Raw genomic sequence first — 23,993 nt, forward strand, 5'->3', positions numbered from 1 at the left:
GGGGCTTACCGCCGGGGGGGTAGCAGCGGCGGGCGGTCGGTGCATGCGCGGGCACTTTGTCCCGGTATTTTTTATGAAAATACTGTGACTAGTGTTCGGATGGGATTCGCAGGGACAGAGCTTTATCTCAAGCTCTGTCCCTGCAAGGGATTTGTAGTAAATCCCTGTGATATAGTCTGAATTCGCAATGCGAATTCAGTCATTAATATCACACTACAATCTGCATTCAATATGCGGATTGTAGTAAATAGAGCCCCATAGAAACACATGAGAACTTTGATCTTCTATCCTTGTCTGAGATCTAATCAGACAAATTTTTGAAGGTTCAGATTTTGATCAGAGAGCTCCCCCTGCTGTCCAGCTGAATGCATTTCTGTTGATGTTAAAAACGTTTAACTATAGAACGTCTAAAAATGTATGAGATGTATAACATTGAGAAAACTTTAATTATACGGACTCTTATTCTGAACACTCATATTTATCATAATAGGAAATAATGGGACTATTCTATTACAAATTCTCTAGCATCTTGCACCAGATTTGTTATAATGACTCTACTAATCAGTTCTGGGTAAATTAAAATCTGCAATTATAGAGAATGTTACTACCACCGAACAGTTTGTAATGTTGTCTCTGATAACAGTTTCATTGCAGATCCTTCTCTGCAGCCTCTTAATGCTGATTGTCAGTCACACCTGATTAATTGCAATAGCGCACCATAGTAAGAAAAGTGCAGTGTAATGAGATAGTTAAGAGCAGCTACAGCTGCATATAAAGAATGAAAATAAAAAAGTGAAGTACATATATATCAAACACACAGTGAAGGGTTAAAATGTGTAATAAAGGAAAATGTGTTATAATGCGGTGCCCTGAGACAGATCAACCAACGCAATCCAGGGGGACCCACGCCCCAAAAATGAACCAAAGTTGCACTACAGTATATAACTTGTAGGACTTACCTAGAATTGTGCCTAATACAGTGTGCATATACATTACTATACTCCATGCTTTTAAACCAATAAGGAAGGGTGCTAATCCAGAATGAGGGCGTCTCCTTTCCCTTAGAAGTGCAATAAAGCACATTAAATGGAGTATATGGGAAAGATTTCTGGACTGCACAACCTGACTATATATATGATGGGAGGTGCTATCTGATGAGACTAATTGCAGGCACAGAAACAGTCAAATCTCAGGTGCACAACTCCAAATTATTAATAATATATATAAATACAATACAATTTTGCAATCAATAGAGGTTTTTAGCATAATCATGGCCAAGGTTATAGGCCCACCCACCATATCCAGGTAACCTCTTTCGGGTAGGTCCCTAACATACTAGGGTTCAAATCCAGAGCGCAGGACCCCCCAAAACTGGCCCAGCCAAGCTGCCCCAGGGCACCACCATAATAAGAATAGTGCAGTGTACAGAGATAGTTAAGAGCAGCTACAGCTGCATATAAAGAATGAAAATAAAAAAGTGAAGTACATATATATTAAACACACAGTGAATTTTTAAACAGGGGGCCTGATTCATCACGGATCGCAACTGCAACAGCATATCCAGATCGGTCGATGGTGCGTACTGCGCATGCGTATGTACTGCAGTGCACGTGCGTGAGTTAGCATTGTGATCGCAGAAAGACAGTCATTATAGAGTGAGTGATGGGAGGCCAGCGTTTGGGGGTGGTTACGTGGGAATGGTCGGAGAAACGCAGGCATGTCTGTCCGTTTGAACGCCGTTGCATGGGCATGCATAAATTAGCTGCTGCTTGTGTACTCACTGCGCACAACGAGGTTAGCAATTTCTGAATAAGGTCAGGGCTGCTGTAATTGTGTGTGCGGGGCTGATTTTACTCGATGTTCCCAATGTATACGCACGACTGCAAGGTATTACGTATGTGAGATAGCGGTAGTGGGCGTCTCTATGCTGGCTGTGCGACGGCTTTGTGATTGCAGTCATTAGCATATTTTCGCAGCAGACCTCCGTGCGTAATCACAGCTGCGATCGCAATAGCGATTCATAGTGAATCAGGCACTGAGGCAACATAAAGAGGCAATAGCCTTTAGGAAGAGCTAACGTATTACACAATGAGAGAACTCAGCCAAGTGAGTTTTAGTGGAGAACGTTGCATATAGTAATAGACAGTTAGGGGTATATTTAATAAAGTGCGAGTTTTTAGAAGTGGAGATGTTGCACATAGCATCCAATCAGATTCTAACTATCATCTAGAAGGTGCAAAATAAATGTTAAGTAGAATCTGATTGGTTTCTATGTGCAACATCCCCACTTCTAAAAACCCACACTTTAGTAAATATACCCCTTACTATTAGGATTTTGTTTGAGCTGGCTTATCTTTGAGATTGTTGAGTGGCCACTAATTGTACTAATGTTGCCTGAGATCAGGGTCAGATACACCAGGTATGTGTGTTTCAGATGGTGGCTTTTCATTACTGTCAGAATTGCATACATTGTAGTGATTTTTAATACAGATATGACATTCAGTTCATATTATATATTATATGCTGAATTTGTCCTGAAAATAAAATGTTGTTGCACATAGTGTGTAAAGAGGAATACTTTCACTGGGATGAGGCCTAAACATAATAATCTAGCAAATACTGGCACTTCTTTTGCTCATGTGGATTAGTAACCAAGTGAATTAGTAATAAGATACATGTTTTCCCTGTTAAACACAGAAATCCTATTCCCTCACCTCTATTTGCGCTTACGCTCATCTCAACATTTTCACTCCAGAACTGACCCAAAGGCTTCCCGTTATACATCATCTCCTGGGCACTGACACTTATGGAAAACCTCTTTGCGTCAAAGCTCCTGTTATTAATTCGGTATATGAGAAAGACTGTCTGTCCAATCAGCGGGGACTCTGCTAACTTTAAGGACACATCAAAGTCCAATGCCACAATAGAGTCTCTATCTCTGAATGGCTTCTTCATCTTCATTGTAGATTGAGCTTTTTCAAATATAGCCCTCTCCTCAGCTGATCCTGCAAATTAGAATCTGTATTATACCTGGTATATTACGGACATATGACAAATGTAAAAGGTCAGACAGATGCACTTGTACATAAGTGAGTAAATACATGTCTACCATTAAATGATAATACAATGCATCATCTATCTAGTATATATCATTAAGAGTGTTCATTACCTTCTGCATACTTGTACTGGTCTGTTATATCTTCTCTATTATTGCTGCCAACGGTCTTTGTACTGATGTTTTTGCCTATAGAAAGAGCGTCCGTTTCCCCTTTCTCAGCCCCACCTTCTCGGATAACCCAGTGTACAATATCACCATTAACCTCCGCAAACACAAATGCAACATCATAGTCCACATCTATATCCCCTTCTTTTACCGCTTTCACAGGTGCCGGGCCACAGCAATATGTCCCTGTAATAAAGCCATAGAGTGATATTAATAACAAGATGTACATACAGTATATGTAGACATAGCACATGGTGTGAGTTGTCAGGAAATAGGGTATGCATGATATACAGACATTACCTCCACTAAGCTCCTGAGGGGTGGCATCTAGGACCTGCCAGCCATCATACCCTGGACGGAGGTCTCTCCGTGCCATCCAGCATTCATTCCACACATGATAATTCCTATAAAAGGTGTGGAGATAACAGTATGAAATAGGTCCGAAAGCCTCAACAAACTAACCCCATGCTGGTGAGCAAAAGCATCATTTGGTGCTGGTCGGCTCCAATACTAACTTTTGCTCACTGTTGGGCCTATATATGAAATAGCCCTGAAAAGACTCATCGTGATGATAGAACATTTTTTGGGGATGGAAAAATAAAATGACCAGGTCAACACAGAGATGATAAACTAGTACCAGGCGATACTGGCTGCTAGCAGAAAGCACAGACTTATACATAGCCAGCCAAACATGGTCCCTTCTGATTATTTGTGACCCATCATTTCTGGATTAGACATGAGCACTGGACATGGAGCCTGGGCTCTGGCTTTCAGAAGCAGATTTGTAAAAAATAATGAAAAAAAAATACTATTGATTTAGTTTTAAGTAGTAAAAATAAAAATGTTTTTGATAAATACAGAGTAACTAGCTTCCTCATGTTCTCATTGGGAAGCTGTTGCATTATAGCCCCTGTGATGGCCAACACCTATGAGAGGACTTTGTGAGTGGAGAAAAATATCTAACCAGTCAATTAGGAAAAAACAAATATTCACTGTACTTAAAGCCTCTTAAGAATTATCTGATACTGCCATACAGAATCACACAGTAGAAGTGACATTGAAAATGTCCAATGCTATGAAAATATCACTATCACACCTGCTGATTTAAAGAGGAAAAATATATAATGCTATTAAGTACGTCTTAGAGTACCATCACCTAAAGGCTAAAGCACAGTAATTGTATTATTTGGAGTACTTGCAGCTAGATGAGTAGACTGACTGCACTACAGTTGATGTGGATATTGCTTTTTGCATCCAAGAATTGATGGTTTTGTCAAAATAATGTGTTTCATTTTCATATGTGCCACCAATACAAATGTCTAGAGGAATTATTGATTTAATCAATGACTTGAAGGCATTCCCAATGTCAGATTAGCCCAAATGAGTCAAATTACGTTGTGAGTGTAAATACGCCTTAGGGCGGAATTCAATTAGCCCCGACAATCTTTCGAATAAAGCGGGACTTACTGCATTTTTTTGCCTTCAGGCAATTCAATTAGTTCCCGTTTTAATCGCCCGAAAAATTATCAGTTTTAGAGCAAATATACTTAGGATCCATGATAAGGTCAAGGACCTATATGTTTCCGTGGCCACGATCGCGAAAAACGGGGATGCTTTTCGGACATTTTTTTTCACCTGCCTCAGGCAGGTGAAAAAAAATCCGAGATGACTGCCATCCTCGGGGCTAATAGCCCTCGTGGGATCAATTAACTGCATTAAATTCCTGCAGCTACTTGAATTCTCCCCTTAAAAGTATATACTATAGTAGTATCTTTAGACGTGGATGTTTTTTCAAGTGACATTTATTTATATGACTGGTCTAATTGAATATATGTATGTGTGTCTTTTGTGCATGTGTGTCACACACCTACAGGAGATAATATTTCTCCTGTAGGTGTGTGTTTAAGTTTCTCACTCCCTAACTGCACCTGTAATATTCCCCTTGCATACTGCAAACAGATGTATCTTTTTAGTGTGAAAGAGGGGAACAAAGAGCAGAAAAAACCTCTGAGGATCAGACTGCAAGTTGTGAGCAAACAAACCCACTATCTTTCACTTTAGTAGTTATTAGGGTTGATTAAATTCAGTTATGTGCACTTGGGCATTGTGATGACACCTGGCTACACACATATCACTCATTTACTGTAGTGCCGACATCGCAAGTTTTCCCTTGCACCTCTATAGAAGAAAACTTGTGATGCCAGCGAACACAATGTGCCATTCTGGAACAGCACATCGCATTCACTGAATTTAATTCTCCCATTGTCTGGTGATCACCAGACCATAACACTATGGAAAACATTAAGAAATCCAGAGATGGTGGATTCTAATGTCCATATCTGCCCCATCCTGGCATCAGTTAACAGGGGTGCATTAATTTGATGTGGTAAGTGGTCTACTTCCCAAAATTGTATTCTTTGTTGGGGCTGCCAAATGCTTCCAATATTGCGTATACACCCCAGCCAACATACATAACTAAGAGCAGCTATGAGCAATTCTAAGTGATATGCACCTCGGTTGCTTCTCACCGACTCCTGAATGGGCATTACTGGGTGACAAGTGGGTGTTCACATGTAAGAGAAGCATCCCGTGGGCGCTTTGTGGTTGTGTAACCAGCGTTGCAACTTATTCTGAGTTGTCTACACTATTTTTAGTCGCAACTTGTGCCCCAAGCATGGTGTAAGCCCTGTTACTAATAATAATGGCTGCTCCTTCTCGGCTGAGGCCATGGAGCGGTGTAATCAAATAGATACATACATCTTAGAATGTGGGCAGATTGTCGCATAGGACTTACAATTGCTGTAGGTGTCCTGAATTGTCACCACATTACATGTGACTCAGATCAGCTGGTTTATGCGTTTTATGCAAACTAGTAGAAAAAAATCTAAAGAATTCCACTTTTTGCTGTTTTGTAAAGGTTAATTAGTGTCTAAGCAAGAACCACAAACTGTTTCTTTATGGTGGTTAGGGAAAAAACACACTAGATTTTAGTTCACTTTCTTTGAATTTTAATTAAATAACAAAAGTTTTACCATTTTGGGTATATTAACTTTTGTTGTGAAAAAGCAATGCTATTTTCTGGACAATTCAAACACTTCTGTGGGTACTGCATACATTCATGTAATTTATATAATAATCGGCGGTGGTTTGTCCCATCTCCCACATACACAGCTCCCTGGCTGCCACCACAGCAATGAGAGAGACCACCAGCAGAAGAGAACCACTGTGTCAGGAAAAGGGAGTAAATATAGCGGGGAGAGGGAGGGATGGGGCGAGCTATGATTATTTGGAATATGCCTTGTCCAATTACTACGTATAATGATGTTGGAATGTGACCAGCACAAAAACTGCAAAAATAGGCTCAGTACAGTGGTGAGAAAAACCTCAGCAGCAAAGGGATTAAAAGCTAGACCCAGACTTAATTGTGGGAAGGCATTTAAAGAGAAAGTGAAGACACTTAGGTAATGAAATATTATGCCTGCAGCAGGTGACATGTAAGGAGGTAGGAACATCTCTAACACAGAAGCCTGTAGTAGGCTACTTTGCAGACATTCACTATGGATTCATACACAGGGGTATGTTCAGTGATGTCACAGTAGCTGAAATTACAGCATTCTCCGTTTGTTAGCCTGAATAAGATCCCATTAGGACCCCGCTGTCCTAAAAATATAGAAGAAGCTTAAGCTATCTGTAATGGAATTGGTAGTCACTACTTTTATTTTTAAGAGAATGCATTAGAATGCAGCTTAATTCCGAACAATGTACTCTACCTTCTGAGTCATATCTACAAATCTAAATACTGGGTTTTAATAGCCTTTAATTCTGTCAGTTATTATCAGTATCTATGGACATGCTGCCCAGATAATTCCACTATGATTGCCCAAAAGATTCAATAGATTTTGTTTTACTCCCTATGGAGCGTATTCATCATTACAATGTATCTTTCTGAGGCATTCATCGTGTATCATTACTTAAAGTATCACTTCCAAAAAGCTGCTCTTTATGCAGAGTCAGCTTTTAGGAAGTCAGAGACTTTCTCCTGCTGTTCCGGTCTTTGTAGACTCTTCACAGCCTGTCTTCCAACAGGGCATGTACAGCATGTAGGCTGGCTGCAAAGATTCTCAGAAGACCGGAGCAGCAGCAGAAAAGTGAGAGTAGACAGATGGGACAGAGAGGGACTGGCCGGAGTGCTGACACCCACCACCGACATGAAGACTTCTCTTATGCGGCGGAGAGTGCAGTCGGGCTAGGAGGAGGGACGGGAATGGAGCTGGCAGCCGCAGTCAGAACACTGTGGGGAAGGATCTGAAAAGATCTCTTTGCTTCACAAGCTGCCATGTAAAGAGCAGTTTGTGAAGATATTCAGATGCTGTACACCCTTTCAGCAAAAGCATTTTCAGAATTTGAAGAATCACATACTAAAGTATGGGGACTGTGAAGATTATCGGGGCAGATTTGTAACCAGGAGATAAGATATCTCCTGCATTATAGGAATGATGAATGGCCTTGACACTTAGGGGGTCATTCAGACCCGTTCGCGAGCAAAGGACGCTTGCAAACGGGTTGATGTTGCCCCACTGCGCATGCGCACGACGGAGGGAGCTCCGTCGTGTGCATGTGCGAGACCCGGACTGCGACAGCCAAGCTGTCGCTCCAGGTCTCGTACCAAAGGGGGCGTGCTGTCGATGTTGATAGACAGCACGCCCCCTTTGGTGGGTGTGCCGGGGGCGTGGCGGCCAGACGGAGGCGTTCCCATGGGAACTCCTACCGTCTGAAGCCGACCCCACTGACATCACTAGTGATGTCAGTGGGAGTGATTTTGGCTCTGATAGAGCCAAAATCACTCCAGGGCTTGCTGTCACTGAGACCCTACCGCAGGGTCTCGTCGCAAGCCCGATGGGCGCGATGGTCTTTGACCATCGCGACCATCATCATGGACGCTCACTATAGCTGTGGGTGGTCACCCACAGCTATGCGAGCGTCCAGGAGGACGCTCCATTTTCATGGAGGAGGGCCCTGATTCAGAGCGAGCGCTCTGGTCAGAGCGTCCGGCTCTGAATCAGGCCCTTAGTTTATACAAAAGTAGGTGAACATGTTAACTTTCACCAGATTTTGTATAATTAAGTGATGATGAATAGATCCCTACTGTATATGAGGCTGTGAAGACCTGTGAATTAAGAGATTTTGGAAGTGAGCGTTACTTATCTGTACGCCTCATCTACTTATATGTGTACAGCAGGGCTGTGGCAGCAATACTAGGCAGTGTGATTGAAACTATGTGTGACCCTAATGGGATTGGTTTGCAATTGTTGACTTTGTTGTTATGGCTTCCACATTACTCATGTTTGCGTGTAAGTGTACACTGCTTCGCCTTGCATTCCTCTCACCAGACACTGTCTCCTTCTGCCATCTCCAGCTTTTTCCCAGAATCATCATAGTATTCATCAACGGTCAGACTGAAGTTTGTATCGTGCGCAGATTCAAAGTTTGTTACTACACGAGTAGGAATTCCCAGGAATCTCATCACTGTGTAGACAAATAGAAATATGTGCAACCAGGAGGATAAAGAACTGCAGTCACATAATAAGATCACAAAAAAAAAAGACATTGGTCCATCAACTGCATGTACTCATGAATTCTAGGGGGTATATTTACTAAGGCGCAGGTTGTCAAAGTCACTCATTATTAGCGGCTTTGACCAATAGATTTAAAAGGGGAATATAATGAGTGCTAAGCAAGCCTCATTAAGCATTTATTTCTGTTGTAGTTTCAAAACAAAGCTGCCTATAACCACAGGCTTTTTACAACCTGCTAATTGGTATTATCAAAGCACGGAGGGAGAGATAAAATTGTGAGACATTAAGTATCAACCAATAAGCTTCTAACTTACATTTTACAGGCCGTGTTTGAAAAATAACAGTTAGGAGCTGATTGGTTGGTACTTTCTCTCTAACAGTTTTAACTCTCTCCAAGTTTTGATAATTACCCCTAAGTGGTGATGCAGAGGAAGTCAAAATAAAACCTATAGTATGTCAAAGATTGTTCTCCTTATAGGTATAGTGTGTTTAATTGTTTATATATAGTCACTGAGGAGATTTGTTACCACGTACAACATTATGTTTTAGGATTTTATGCAGGATTTGGAGTAAATATAGATGAAGTCTGATAACGAAAAGCTTTGGGACGTGGTCAGGTGATCTAATTGTATGTGGAGAAGCTCTATTCCCGGAGGAGTTCCTGGAGATGTTCGGGTTACCGGCCAGGTGAAAACTTCCACTGGCTGCCATATTTGTTATACTTGCGGTGGTTATAACCGCATGCTCTGGTATGCACGCTGTCTTCAGATTTTGTGTGGATTGCAATAAATATATTTGATGCACCATGTGGCGCTCCCTGTCTGTACTTTTATTATATATATATATTTTTTTTCTATACAACTAGTCATATCTTCTATGATACCGTAAATATGCATGGTTAGTTTTGTAGAGATTAAAAAACATCATAAACACATGTGATTTACCTGTACACATGACTCCGGCTAAAACCCAACATTGTCCATATCGAACTGGCCTGCACCCAGTGTGCTGCCAAAGTCGCAGTATGGTAATGCTTCCATTCCATGTGTTTGGGTTGGCCCCATTTCTGAAGAACTCATCCCAGCAGGATTCTACCACTCCGCGGTCATCATTAGAATTGATCTGCATATGTCAGAGATTAATAACATTAAAGTAAATACTTAAATGCAGTGTAGAGGCCAACAATGTTCAGTCATTCAATTTTGATCAGACTTCCGCTTTTGTATACTGTGGCTCACCATGGCAGAGATGACTCTACTGACATACACAGGGTCTCCTCTATTAGAACAGTCCTTGGATGGATCTTTCAAGAAGTTTGGGCTCATGTCTAAAATTCTCAGGCAGATGTCACCCACTCCGTCTTCAAACTAAAAGCAGAAAGAAGAAATGTACATAATATTCTCATTAAGTTTTATTTCAAGCAATAAGATTATGTTTCATGATGTGAATCGGCAAATATTCGCTGTGAAATATGTGTGCGCTATATAAATAACTGATAATGATAATACTGCCACCAATTTATACTGTTTAAAACTACATCTCTACAAGTTGAATGTATGAGGTTCATTCGACATAGAGGTGAGTCTGAGACCACAATCTTCCTGCTTCAGTTTCTCATGCACTTTACATCACTGATCTGTGTTACGTGTTATGAACATCCCAATGATCTGATTATTGTAACATGTAAATGATGCACAGTCAAGCAGAAGGTGGAGTGAGACCAGTGGCGTAGCCGGCTTTTACCATGAGGGGGTGCAAGGATTTAATAAAAAAGGTGCCACATGCCCAAGTTTTTCAAAATTAAAATATCAACATATAAATAAAAGCAGTCGTATTTGCATAATTTGCTATAATCATTATCGTCATAAGATAAAGAAAGATATAATTTGCCTGGATCTATACATTAACATTTTTGCATAGTAATCTACTCTGTTTGAAATTAATAGGTTGCACTTGCTCTGTCATATCTATAAAATATCAGAGGAGATCCAAGGATTGCATTGAACAGTAGGGAAATGTTTATATACAGTATATCGTTATAAATATATTACACTACAAATGGGAGAGTGGAAGTAAACCACTTGCAAATACATATGACAGGCTGTATTCACAGATTTAAGGTACATGGATCATACCACAAATATAAGCTGAATTGTCTACATGCAGATTGGTGCTTTGTAATTTAGTATATGGGATATATCAAACAAGAACCTAAAGAGTAGGGAAAATAATAGTCAATTATAATTTCTATTATTTGAACTAAATCATATTATCACTAAGTTATGTTTTATGAACTTTCACTTATTCTGACTTAAAATAAGAGTGAAGGGGGATGGGGCTTGGACAGCACACCCTATTTTAAACATAATAAGAGGTGCTACCATGCTGAGACTTGTAGTAAAGAAAAATAAGAGTGCCTGACAAAGGAGTCCTTCATTTTCCTACTCTTTAGGTTCTTGTCTGACATTTAACAAATGATTCCAGGGTGCACCACCAACTCCATACAATACTACATATGCCTTCAATAAGGTTGATACAGGCTGTGGCTGTGATTCCCTATAGCTGTTACCGCTCGTGCCATTATAACATACTTGCCTACCCTCCCAATTAGGTCGGGAGCCTCCCGAAAATCAGATTCCGCTCCCGGCCCCCCTGAGAAGGCAGGCAAGCGCGGGGCGGCCACCTGCAATTATCTGTGAAACCCCCATCACCTGTGAAACCCCCTCAGCACGATTTATGCTGAGTCGCATAATTTTGGCCCCGCCCCCTGCTTCACAATACCTGTAATATCAGCATTGTGTAGCGGGGCCAAAATTACGCTAGCGGGTGGTTCCACACCTGCCCCGCCCACAAACGACTGTCATCTGTCCGGCCACACCCCCTTGTGTCGGCTACGCCCCCTGCCCTGCCGATCTGGCTGCTCCCTCCCGGAAGGGGCATCCAGAAAGTCGGCAATCATCATCATGCATTATAAGCGCCATTCTTAACAGACTTTCTTCCACATTAATTATGCCACTACTCTGACCTTTGTTAGTTGCACTTTAAAAATGCAGAGGCCATAATTATAAGTTATCTCTAATCCATGCATTTTTTTGTCTGCACCTGTTACTGGATGTTTCAACAAAATCGTCATTATTCTCACTAAAACAGGACAGTCCATATGTGCCATAGATACAGTATAGTATGATTACCATGTGTTTGGAGGCAGACTTTTACAATTACAATGGAAAATAAGCTTATTCCTAACAAGGGTCATAATAATATTAATAATAATAAATTACGTAAAGGTAACAAGTAACAGTGTAAATGCTGTTTTGATCATTTATGTTCTACTATGTACAGGCAACATTCTAGCTTTGCTTTTCAAGGGGGTTGTGACTGCCGCAATATAAGACAGATTGGGGTGATCCTCGCCTTGGTTAGCACACGTTCAGTGATTCACCCAGTTATACAATGCAAATGCACAAGCAAGATTGTCTTTTCTAGACAGGATATTCCAGTGAGTGTGTATAGCTAGGTATACACCATACCATGGCGCGACCCAGCGATGCGGCGAGCGATGTAACGATACTGTATTGTTTAATCGTTTATTGCATCATCACACCTGACATGCAGCACAGCAGATGGAACGATACGATGAACGCCAGATCAGGTATACACACTGTACGATATGATGTGTACGATATATTGTTCCGATCCACATTGAGATGATATATCATACCATACATCATATATTGTGTACACAGCTAAAGAGTGAGGAGTGGGCAAAATGAAATCAATTTAATCACACTCATCCACCACCACATATATAATTGATTCAATCTTATTCCTCAATACTTGAAAAGTATTTCTTTTTTTTACAGGTCCCACCCACAGATCCTTCCATGACACTTTGTTAAACACGCTGAGAATTTAAGGGAGGATAGGCGATAAGCAACATAATATTGTTCTTTTGACCTCGTTAAGATGATTTCTCATATTTTTACAACCAAATACATTTGTTCAACATCATAAATTGCCTTCGGGGTGACAAATGAAGATCATTTTTTTAACCTAATCCCTGTGGTTAGGGCGAGGCGCAGTGTGATAAAGTAACAGCTTGACACTTCATAGAATATCTCATTAGCATGAAGGTTCTAAAAGTCACTGCTTTGTTGTATGTGCTTATTAACTGTTTTATGTATGCTGTAAAGTCCTATGGCAAGTTTTTAGCTTTCGGTAGACTTAATAACCTTGTACTACATTGATAAAGGTATTTGCCCAACAGTAGGTTGGGCTACATGATAATTAGCTTTGAAGGATTTGTTAAGCAACATTTTATTGACATTTTTAATTTCCTTAAACATAAGCTGTTATACAGGAGGATTAGCATGTTGAGAATCTCCGTAAAGGAAAACTTTATCTTGAGAATTAGAAGGTTGATGGGTTTTACAAACAATCTCTTGTAGACCTTTTTCCTCATGGGTGTTAGTGTAATAGTGTAGGTGCATAGATTGCCATTGGGGAGTTCTCCAGCCTAATGCCCAGGTCAGTACCAGTCAGCATCATTGCATCTACCTTCTCCTCTCTGTACCTCGCTCAGACTTTCTCTGCATGGCTATGGTCCTGTGTCTCTGACCTCTTTCAATGGAGTCTGACCTTTGCTTCCTGTTATATACTCCTAATAAGAGCTGCTTGACTCATCTGAACTGGTTCAAAATAGTATATAATTATCTAGTTTGATGGACTACTGTGTGTCCTCAGTCATGCTGTGGCCCAGAGTGCACTGCTCACAGTTAACACCTAAACTGTAAAATATTGCCTTTTCATGTGTCTAAATTTTATAGTATTCTCTGAATTTTGGTTTTCTATTTTGTCTTTTTTTAAAAAAAAAGCATAAAAACAATGCAACTATATAATATAACCATTTAAGCAAACTCAAGCTTTTTCAAATTGAGCTAAAACGACAGTTTTTATTCTATCTAAGGTTTGAGAACTTGTTACGAATTTTTAAACGTTAAAGTCAATTTCAAGAACCGTTTTTCATGCTTTGTGTTACTGTAGGTACATTTGACCTGTTGAGCTTCTAGAAAGGGGCCATGAGTGATTTACTAATATTGCATGTAGGTGTAACATTTTCAACTAACAAAGATTGATTGACTTTGACCAGTGCAGATTAGAGAATGTAAAAGTCTAATTGGTTGCTATAGTTTACTGCAAATTTTACACCTACAGTACATGCAATGTTACTAAAAGACACCTGGATAAGATGTATAGGGTGTGAGTTTTGAAAAAGTGTGAGTATAGAGCTATACTCGCACATTTTCAGAACTCACCTATGTAATAGGGTGAGAGAACATGCAAACTCGCATGTTTCTCACACCTCCGCAACTCGCAAATGGCAAAACACGCATACAGATGTTTTGCCATTGTGAGCATACAACTCGGGCAATGAAATAGAGTGTAAGGGTTAAATTTACTAAAGTGAGAGTTTTTAGAAGTGAGTTTTAGAAGAGATGTTGCCCATAGCAACCAGATTCTACTTAACATTTAACTAGCACCTTTAAAAGATAATAGCTAGAATCTGATTGGTTGCTATGGGCAGCATCACTTCTAAAACTCACTTCTAAAAACTCTCACTTTAGTAAATTTACCCCTAAGTGTTTAACTCGCACACTATTATTTTTGTTAACTCAAAAAAAAAAACAGACCAGCTTCAGGCTAGCGAGTCTAGCCTGTGCATATCCGAGTTACACAGAAAGATGCACAGATCTGTGAGATCCGTGCATGTTTCTGCATGTAAAAAAAACTGTAAACAGTGAAAAAAAAATAAAAAAAAATTTTGTCCGTCCAGTCTACCCACCACAAACATAACCAGCCCCGGGCTCTGTTGATCCTTTCCTGGTTCTTAAAATACTGGAGAAAAAATGCTTAGGGGTACCCTGTATTTTAGGAAAAAGCACCAGACTCTATTGAGGCTGTCCTGGTTCTTAAAATACAGGGTAAAAATGTGTAGGGTTCTCCTCTACTTTATGAACCAGCACAAGGCTCTACTGAGCCGGTCCTGGTTGTGAAAATACAAGGGACAAAATGAATAGGGGGTCGCCTATATTTTCCATAACAAGCACTGGACTTTTACTAGCAGGGGTGTAATGCCACAACCAGGGAACCCTTTCACTGGGTCCCCAGCCAAAGCATTACACATGACCGCTAGTCAACCCAGGTCAGGGATCCCTGGGGAGGTGGGGACCCCCTAATAAAGGGGGTCCACCTTTCCATGGCACCCCCAGGGCTATCCCCGGCACCTCTTGCCAGTGGGTGCAGGGTTGATTGTGTTAAAGTGTATGTATAAAATCAATTCAATAATTTTGTCTTTTGCTGAAAAACTAGAGGTCCCAGCAAGCGAACCACAAGTACCAGAAAGCAGGGCATTAAGGGCCCACTGTTACCTGTAGTTCAGCTGAAAGGAGGGGAGGGGACAGCCAGGTTGGCACTGCAGGAGGCACGGTGGTAGCATTTGTGGATAGTGTGGGGGAGTGGTGGCGGCAATGGTGGGTGGTGCGTCATCACGGCCCTGTCCCCCACTATACAATGTCAACAGTATTGACATTGTAAAGGGATGGTCAGGCTACTATGATGTGATTCAACATGAAATGCGTCACCAGCCCCCTAGACCCCACACTTTCACAATGGCTGTGGGGAGGGTGGGAGGTTTTTCCACGGGTGGCGGTGGACTGCGACACTTGCCCTCTCGTGCGGGTGACCGGGAACACCGCCTGATTTTCGGGAGCCTCCTGACCATTTAAGGAGAGTCGGCAAGTATGGTTTAATCTGGTATGTCATTGTAAATTTGGGGGGCTGTCCTGTCCAAAAGGTAACTTTAAGCCTGATTGCCGGATATGACTATGGGTTTGGAAATAATTCACAAGAAAGATTTTAATACCTGACCAAAGTTCCATGGTGTAGTGAGAATGAAGTCTTTGCTCCCCTGATATAACAAGCCATGCTCATTCATTACATATTCTTGTCTCAAGGTTTCATCTCTTAGGAAGACATCATCATCTGTAAACAGAAACCAATTACTGGAATCATTTGGTAATTTTTTTTATATCGTTTATTAGATATATCAGAAATAAACAACAAAGCAGTTCGGTATTACAATAGACATAGTATCTAGTAAAAAAAATATGAAGCCATATATGAGAAACAAAAAAAAATTAGTACATATATTAAGAGAAACCATATAAGGCATATATAGTGATAGAAAATAAATCACATTGAAATAAAAAAATAAAAAAACAGAATAAAAATTCTTCAGCAGTATTGAAATTGAAAAGGAAAACATCTTAAATATCAGTAAAAATATTGAAAAAAATGTAGTAGAAAATAAAGTTCAGCAACAGGATATTTGAGGAAAAGGAAAGGAAAGAAAGTGGGGAGGGGAAAAGAGGAGTATAAGCGTGCCGGGACCACACATTAAAAAATAAATAAAATAAACAGGAGTAAAAACAGGAATCATGGTTCACATAAGGCCGGGAAGAGTAACCGCTTGGGAGGAGTACCAGGAAGACCACACTGAGTGAAACTTATCCACTGTATTATTCAATAAACTAGTAGTGTACTCCATCTTAGACACAAACCAGATTCTGTTCAGGAGTTCTTGTTGAGTTGGAGTATCTGTTTTTTTCCAACTACGTGCCAATTGATATTTGGCTGCACAGGAAATGTGAAGAATCAGTTTGTGCCCCAGTTGGCCAGGCTTCCAAAAATATTAACAAAGTAATAGGTTGGCAGGGGAGAGAGAGAGAGGTAGGGCAACAGCAGATGATGTAAGTGAGCAAACCATGTTCCAAAATGGAATATTTTTTGGGCAGAACCACCACGTATGAAAAATGTGCCAACTTGACTGCATTGCCTTCCAGCACAGATCATAAGATTTAGGAAACATATGATGGAGGCCTTCTGGGACTAGGTACCATCTAGTAAAAACTTTATAAGAATTATTCCGGATAGCCACACTAAGAGAACATTTGGAGATAGCAAAACGTATTGTTTCCCAGATATCATCACCTAATGGATGTCCCAGATCTGCCTCCCAGGCAAGTTCATGTATAGAAAGTGGGGGGGACTCCAATACCAAAATAGAATGATATAGAAAGGATATAGTACCCTTATCTGTAGGTCGGTATATGCAAGGTCTTTCCATAGGGGAAGGATTTTGAGGTGAGAGTGGAAAATGAAGAGGCAACAAAATGTCGAATTTGTAAATATTGGTAGTGAAATGAATTAGGAATGCCATGTTTTTCTTGGATATGACTAGAAGACTGTGGGGCAAATTGTCCTATAATGTGACGGAAGTGGGTAATACCTGCCCTTGACCATATAAATGCCATGATGGGTGAGAGGCCTGATGGGAAAGAAGGGTTGTTCCACAAGGGGGTCTGAGGAGACGGGTATGTGGAGAGAGAAATTTTTTTATTAAGATTATCCCATACAGAGAGTGTTAGAGCTATATTTTGGATTGAGAGCGCGGTTCGAGGTTTGTGTTTTCGAGGTAACCAAGGTAGATGGCAGATTAAATCCAAACCCACTAAAGCACCCTCAAGGTCAACCCAGCATTTAGTAAAATTAGGAGCATGCCAAGCTACCATCTGACTTAACCGAGAAGCATTATAGTACCGTAGAAGTAAAGGTAACCCCAATCCCCCATCAGATGATCGTTTAGCTAAAATATCCCTATGTATATGGGACCTTTTATAGTTCCAAATAAACTTACTTGGAGTTGATTAAGATAGTGTCTGAAACAAGTGTAGCAGTTTTGGTAGAACATTCATCTTTATAGCATTTATATGCCCAACCCATGAGCTAAAATAGGCCTTCCATTGCAAAATATCACGTTCAATAGACTTAAACAAGGGAGGGTAATTAGCTCTATATACTGTAGACAGTCATACGTTTGGTAATATGGATCCCAAGATATCGCAAGGAGTATTTCCTCCAATGGAATTTAAAATTACTTTGCAATAATTGCTTCAGACTTCCCGGGAGATGGAGAGGGAGAGCTTCAAATTTAGTATGGTTGATTTTGTAGCCCGACATATCTCCATATATGGATAATTCACAAAATAAGTTCAGAAGAGAGGTGAGAGGTTTAGTCAAGGTGAGAAGACCATCGTCATAGCAACCTTCGCCATGATGGCCGTTGCCTAGCATCTGTCGCCATGGTAACCAGTTGCCTAGCAGCCATGCAGACCAGTTTCCTGGCAACCTTTGCCATGACGGCCGTTGCCTAGCAACCATCACCATGAAAACCATCACCATGAAAACCATCACCATGACAACGGTCACCATAGCAACCAGTTGCCTAGCAACCATCACCATGAGAACAGTCATCATGGCAACCAGTTACCTAGCAACCATCGCCATGACAACAGTCACCATGACAACCATCGCCATGGCAACCAGTTGCCACGCAAAGAAACGATAAAGGGCATCCTTGTTGGGTTCCATTGGTTATAGAGAAAGGATCTGAAAGTACTCCCCTAGCAAGGACAGAAGCAGTTAGGTGAAAGTAAAGGAAATTAATGGCCTGTAAAAATCATTCGATACATTTTGTAGTTATATTCAATGGGTGGCAGTTGGCATGCCGACGGTCTAAATGCTGACTGTCGGCATCCCAACTGTCTAATCCCGGCAGGGGTCTAATGACAGGCGTCGAGATGCCGACGCCTGTCATTTTACCTACGCCGGGAGTCCGACGACCAGCATACCGATCGAATGTAATCCAGGCGGTGCCGAGCGCGGATAGTCGCGGGGGGGGGAGGGTTAGGTTAGGGGTTCCCGGAGGGGACTTAGGGTTAGGCACCCACCCGGAAGAGTTAGGGTCCGACGATGGGAAAGGGGGTTTAAGGTTAGGCACCCCCGGGGGGAGGTTGGGGTTAGGCACCCCCCCTAGAGACTTAGGTTTAGGGTGCGGAGAAGGGGGGGTTAGGTTTAGGCACTTAGAGGGGGTGTTAGGGTTAGGCATGTGGGGGGGAGGTTAGGGTTAGGCACCCCTAAGGGGGGTTAGGTTAGTAAATAGTTTGGGATCTTCACTGACGGTCTTCCGCTGTCGGGATTAGATCCCTACTCAACAGACCCAGAGAGTTGTCCTCTATTCAATATTGCAAAATAGTGCAGCATAGACATATACGGTATGTTTCATTTAGGCTTTCATCATTTTGACAACAGTATATTTAGTGTACCACCTCCTGAATATTGGAAAAGGCTGTTCTCTAGGGCAGTTCCCACCCGCCCTCTAAGCTAAAAGACAATCAGCAAAATAGTATTAAAAACACTGAGGAGTAAATTTACTAAAGTGAGAGTTTTTAGAAGTGGAGATGTTGCGCATAGCAACCAATCAGATTCCAGCTATTATCTTTTAGAAGGTGCTAGTTAAATGTTAAGTAGTTGCTATGCGCAAAACCTCCACTTCTAAAAACTCTCACTTTAGTAAATATACCCCTGAGAGTGCCTCTGATTCCAATATTATAGACTCAAAAGACCAGTTCACGGTTCATTAGTATTTAATACACAATATCATATACATAATAATAAAAACAGAATGAGAAATGAAAATAAATATACAAATGGCAGACTAAACAGCATAAAAACAGACTTGTGCACATGTATCACTAGAAGATACTCTCATTAGATACAAAAGTTCCAATTGAAAAACATATCGAAAAGGCATGCTGAAATAAAAATACAACCAATTGTTATTAACCCCTTCCCCTTCAGTATGGTCAATGCATGATCATACGGACAAGAGTTATAAAACCTCTAAGGGCCATATTCAATTACTGGCGATATTATCGTACCCAGGATAAATTATCGCACTGGCGATATTATCGCCGATTTTTCATGTAAAAATCGAGAAAACTTCTCCATTTTTAAAAAGGTGGAAAATGTGCAAAATCCCTATTTTTGTGTAAAAATGTGGGGATTTGTTACAGAACCCTTTGGACAGCTCCCCTAATGATACTTTGGCAAATGTTTTCTTCGTAAATTGCGTACTTTGGCGAAAAACGACTGCAGAAATTTCGTGAAAAATGCATTTAATGTATTGGGGCTGGTATTTTGAAGGGACATAAAGATGCGGCAAGTGTTTTAAACATCGCACATGGCTGGAGCAGGCATTTTTTTAGCGGTTTTAAAAAACCACCTGCGCCAGCCATGTGCGATGCTTAAAACACTTGATGCAGCCTTATGGTCCTCCGAAATATCAGACCCAATACGTTAAATGCATTTTTCCTGGGAAAAAAACATTTAGACCGAAATTTCAGCGCCTGTTTTTTGCCAAAGTACGCAACATACGATTTTTTTTTCCGCTAAAGTATCACTAGGGGGTCTGTCCAAAGGGTCCTGTAAGAAGTCCCCAGATTTTTACCTAAAATAGGGATTCTGCAAAGTTTTTCGCCTGCCATAGGCTGGAGAAAAGTTTTCTCCAGTTTTTAGGAGAAAAACAGCCGTTTTTCGCCGTCGTTAGCGAAATCGGCCGCAAATCATGTGCAAATCGGCTGATCGTGGCCGCTCGGATGGCCGATTCGCAAACAACGGCGAAAACGGACGTTTTTCTCCTAAAAACTGGAGAAAACTTTTCTCCAGCCTAGGGCAGGCGAAAAAATGTATCCAATGTGCTTGTCTCATGCAGAGTCTCTTAAACCTGTCCCCCCCCCTCTAAATGTACTTGCAATGTGTTCTAAACCCCATATTTTCAGGCCCTTTGGGTCACCCTCATGTTTTTCTTCAAAGTGTCGGGATACACTATGACACATGTTTTTGTTAATGATGTTTCATCTATGCTCTTAAACCTTTGCTTGAGAGGGCGAGTCGTACGGCCCACATGCTGGAGATTACATTCACATTGCAACACATAAATCACATATATAGTGTTACAATTAATGAATGTTTTGAGAGGATGTATCTCTCTATTTCTAGCAGAGGTGCAGGTTTTTGTCTTATTTTGCATGAAAGGGCAAGTCAGACAGCTTCTGTGGTTACATCTGAAGGTCCCTTCAGGTTTTGTTGGTAACTGGGAGGTTTTATTTCTACTGTACTTACTGAACAAATCATGCTCGGGGCCAAATAGTTTTTATTTTTATTTCTCATTCTGTTTTTAGTATTATGTATATGATATTTTTAATTAAATACTAATGAACCATGAACTGATCTTTTGAGTCTATAATATGGGAATCAGAGGCGCTCTCAGTGTATTTTTTATTTCATAATTTTTACCTTTTTATTTTCACTAGACTTTTGATTTCTTAATCAAGAGCAAAACATGTGCTTATATTGAGAATCCTTTATTTACTGACTGTAAGGATGGAAATGGAGATCAGGATATCCTAAAAGAGTATAGTGTATTCACCTTGCACGTATACCATCTATTTCACCATGAGGTAAACAATATTCTGCTTGTACGTGTATGCACAGCTTGTATTTGTGTGCATGGCTCACGCCAGGGGCATATCTATAATGAGTGCAGGGTGTGCAGTTCACACGGGCCCCTGGATCCAGGGGCGGGGCCACACCGCACACCCTGTACCCATATTTTCAAATAATCACCTATACGAGGTCCCGCATCGGATGTCTCAGCCCTACACTAAATGCAGGAAAATGGCCGCCGGGAAAATGCGCAGTGAGGAAATCGGTGGGAAAATTAATAGCTATGGTAAGAACTTACCTTTGTTAACTATAATTCTACGAAGTCCATAGGGTCCACAGGGATTACAATAGGGTGTAGTTGGTTGGAGAGAGCTGTGCACCAAACAGTTATAGCTTTAGCTCCCAGGATGCTCGGCCCTCCTCCATACATACCCTGCCCCCAACCACAGGCAGCCAGTTTTTCAAACAAGGCAGGAGCAGGAGATAGGAGAAGGAAGAACATTACTCTCAAGAAACACAGTCACAAAAGATGAAAGAAAAATACCCAATGAAGCCAAGTGCGTCAGGGTGGGCGCCCTGCGGACCCTATGGCCTTTGAAGAAATAGCGTTACCAAGGGTAAGTTCTTACCATAACTCAGTTTCTTCTTCAGGGTCCATAGGGGGTCCACAGGGATTACCAAGGGGACCAGTGGCGGCTCAAGAGGTGGGGCTGCAGCACAGTCCAAAATTCAAATAGGGGAGCCACACAAACTGCCCTTTAAAAAGCTGACAAACATCACTGGCTGGAACTAACTGCCAGTTGGTGTGGTTTCCCTATTTGAATTTTGGACTATGCTGCAGCACCACCTCTGGAGCCACCACTGATGGGGACATCCTAAAGCAGTTTCCCCTAAGGGTGGGGACGCTCCTGAGCAGAAAGGAGAATCCTGCACGAAAAGGAAGCATCATGAGAGTCAAAAGTCTCAAAGGCAAAAAACCTAAGGAAGGAGTGGATGGAACCACACACTCTTCAACCAAAATGAAAACCCCTGGATACCACTTATAGAAGATAACCAATCTGGGTACTGAGGACAGCTCTGTCCTAGGAAAGAAATAAAAAGCAAGCACCCAAAAAACCCCAAAACCATAAGGTAATAATCTTTGGGTGAGCACCCTTAAGAATAATAGTGCTAAGCTCTGTGACAGATACGGGTTAAGGAAGGCTTCCTCATTCCAAGTATCATGCTGACCACATAGCTAGAGAAACTTTTGGCTCTTAAGAGGTATAACTCAAGAGCCACTCCATCAAAGTCAGATGAAGAAAGTCCGATTGCAGACGAGGACCCTGTGCTAACAGGTCCGGCCATAGAGGATGTGGAAAAGGAGAGTCTATGGAGAGATTTTGTAGATCGGTGAACCAGTGGCACATGGACCAGGCTGGAGCTATCAGTAGCACTGTGCCACCTTCCTGCTTGAATTTCTGGAGAACACTTGGGAGGAAGGAAATCAGAAGAAAAAGGTATGAGATATTGAAATTTCATTGCACTGCCAGAGCATTCACGAAAGCTGCTGAGGGGTCTCTGGTCCTGGACCCATACTTGGGGACCTTGTGGTTGTGACGTGAGGCCATCAGGTCTACATCTGGTAGACCCCATTTGTCAACCAGGAGGTGAAAGACATCCGGGTGAAGAGCCCATTACCCTGTGTGTACATCCTGATGGCTTATGAAGTCTGCTTCCCAGTTGAAGACTCCGGGGATGAATACTGCAGAGATTGCTGGGAGATAATGTTTGGCCTACATTAGGATGTGTGTTACCTCCCGCATGGCTGCCCGAATTTGCGTGCCTCCCTTATGGTTGAGGTAGGCAACTGTGTTCACAATGTTGGAACATTGTCCAGCCTGCCCTGGAGAAGATGTCGCGCCAAAGTGAGCACCCTGAACACAGCTCGAAGCTCCAGGATGTTTATAGGCAGGTGACTTTCCTGAGTTGTCCATTTTCCCAGAAAGGTATGATGACCTGTCACTGCGCCCCATCCGCGAAGGCTGGCATCCATAGTGAGAAGTTCCCAATTTGGAACCCAGAAAGGACAACTCTCATCCAGATGGGACGTCTGTAGCCATCATGAGAGGTAAAGCCGAACCTCCATAGAGAGGAGGATCGTCTGGGACCGGATCAGATAATACTGTTTGTTCCACCAGGAGAGAATCAATTGTTGAAGGGGCCTGAAGTGGGACTGTGCATATTCCAGCATATCGAAGGTGGATACCATAGACCCCAGGACCTGCATTGCTGAGTGAATGGTTACTCTTTGATTGCAGAGCAAGTTGTGCACACGCAATTGCAGTACCAAAATCTTGTCTGCTGGCAGAAAAATCCTTTGTACATGAGAATCTAGGAGTGCACCCAGATATACCGTACCATCCTCTGTGTTGGAAAGAGGGAGGACTTTTTCCATTTGATGAGCCAGCCGTGTGCCTGCAGACAGACAATGGTCAGTTGGAGATGGCGTCGTAAAACAGCCTGTGACTGTGCCAAACTTAGGAGGTCAGCTAGGTACGGCAGGATTCTGACTCCCTGACTCCTCAGGCAGGCTGTCATATTGCTATTATCTTGGTAAAGACCCCAGGGGCCATTGACAGATCAAATGACAGTGCCTGAAACTGGTATTGTTGCTGCAGAACAGCAAACCATAGAAATTGGTGGGGTGCCTTAATAGGCACATGCGATACGCATCATGTATGTCCATGAAAACAATAAAATCCCCAGGTTCCATTGCCAGAACAATAGCTCATAAAGTTTCCATTTGG

General features: G+C 41.6%; 1 protein-coding gene across 1 annotated transcript in view; it reads right to left on the bottom strand.

The window, feature by feature from the left end:
* The window catches only part of LOC148514860 (protein-glutamine gamma-glutamyltransferase 5-like), a 66,163-nt gene that overhangs the window by 11,420 nt on the left and 30,750 nt on the right, over nt 1-23,993 (bottom strand). The window contains exons 4-10 of the mRNA XM_088480774.1: nt 15,722-15,840; nt 10,038-10,166; nt 9,744-9,921; nt 8,611-8,749; nt 3,524-3,627; nt 3,170-3,409; nt 2,715-3,005 (exon numbers count right to left, since the gene is read on the bottom strand). Coding sequence (XP_088336900.1) covers nt 2,715-3,005; nt 3,170-3,409; nt 3,524-3,627; nt 8,611-8,749; nt 9,744-9,921; nt 10,038-10,166; nt 15,722-15,840 — 1,200 coding nt within the window. The remainder of the gene's footprint in view (nt 1-2,714; nt 3,006-3,169; nt 3,410-3,523; nt 3,628-8,610; nt 8,750-9,743; nt 9,922-10,037; nt 10,167-15,721; nt 15,841-23,993) is intronic.

This window comes from Taudactylus pleione, unplaced genomic scaffold (genome assembly GCF_031769625.1).
Source record: "Taudactylus pleione unplaced genomic scaffold, aTauple2 ptg000256l, whole genome shotgun sequence".
In the NCBI taxonomy this organism is placed as follows: Eukaryota; Metazoa; Chordata; class Amphibia; order Anura; family Myobatrachidae; genus Taudactylus; species Taudactylus pleione.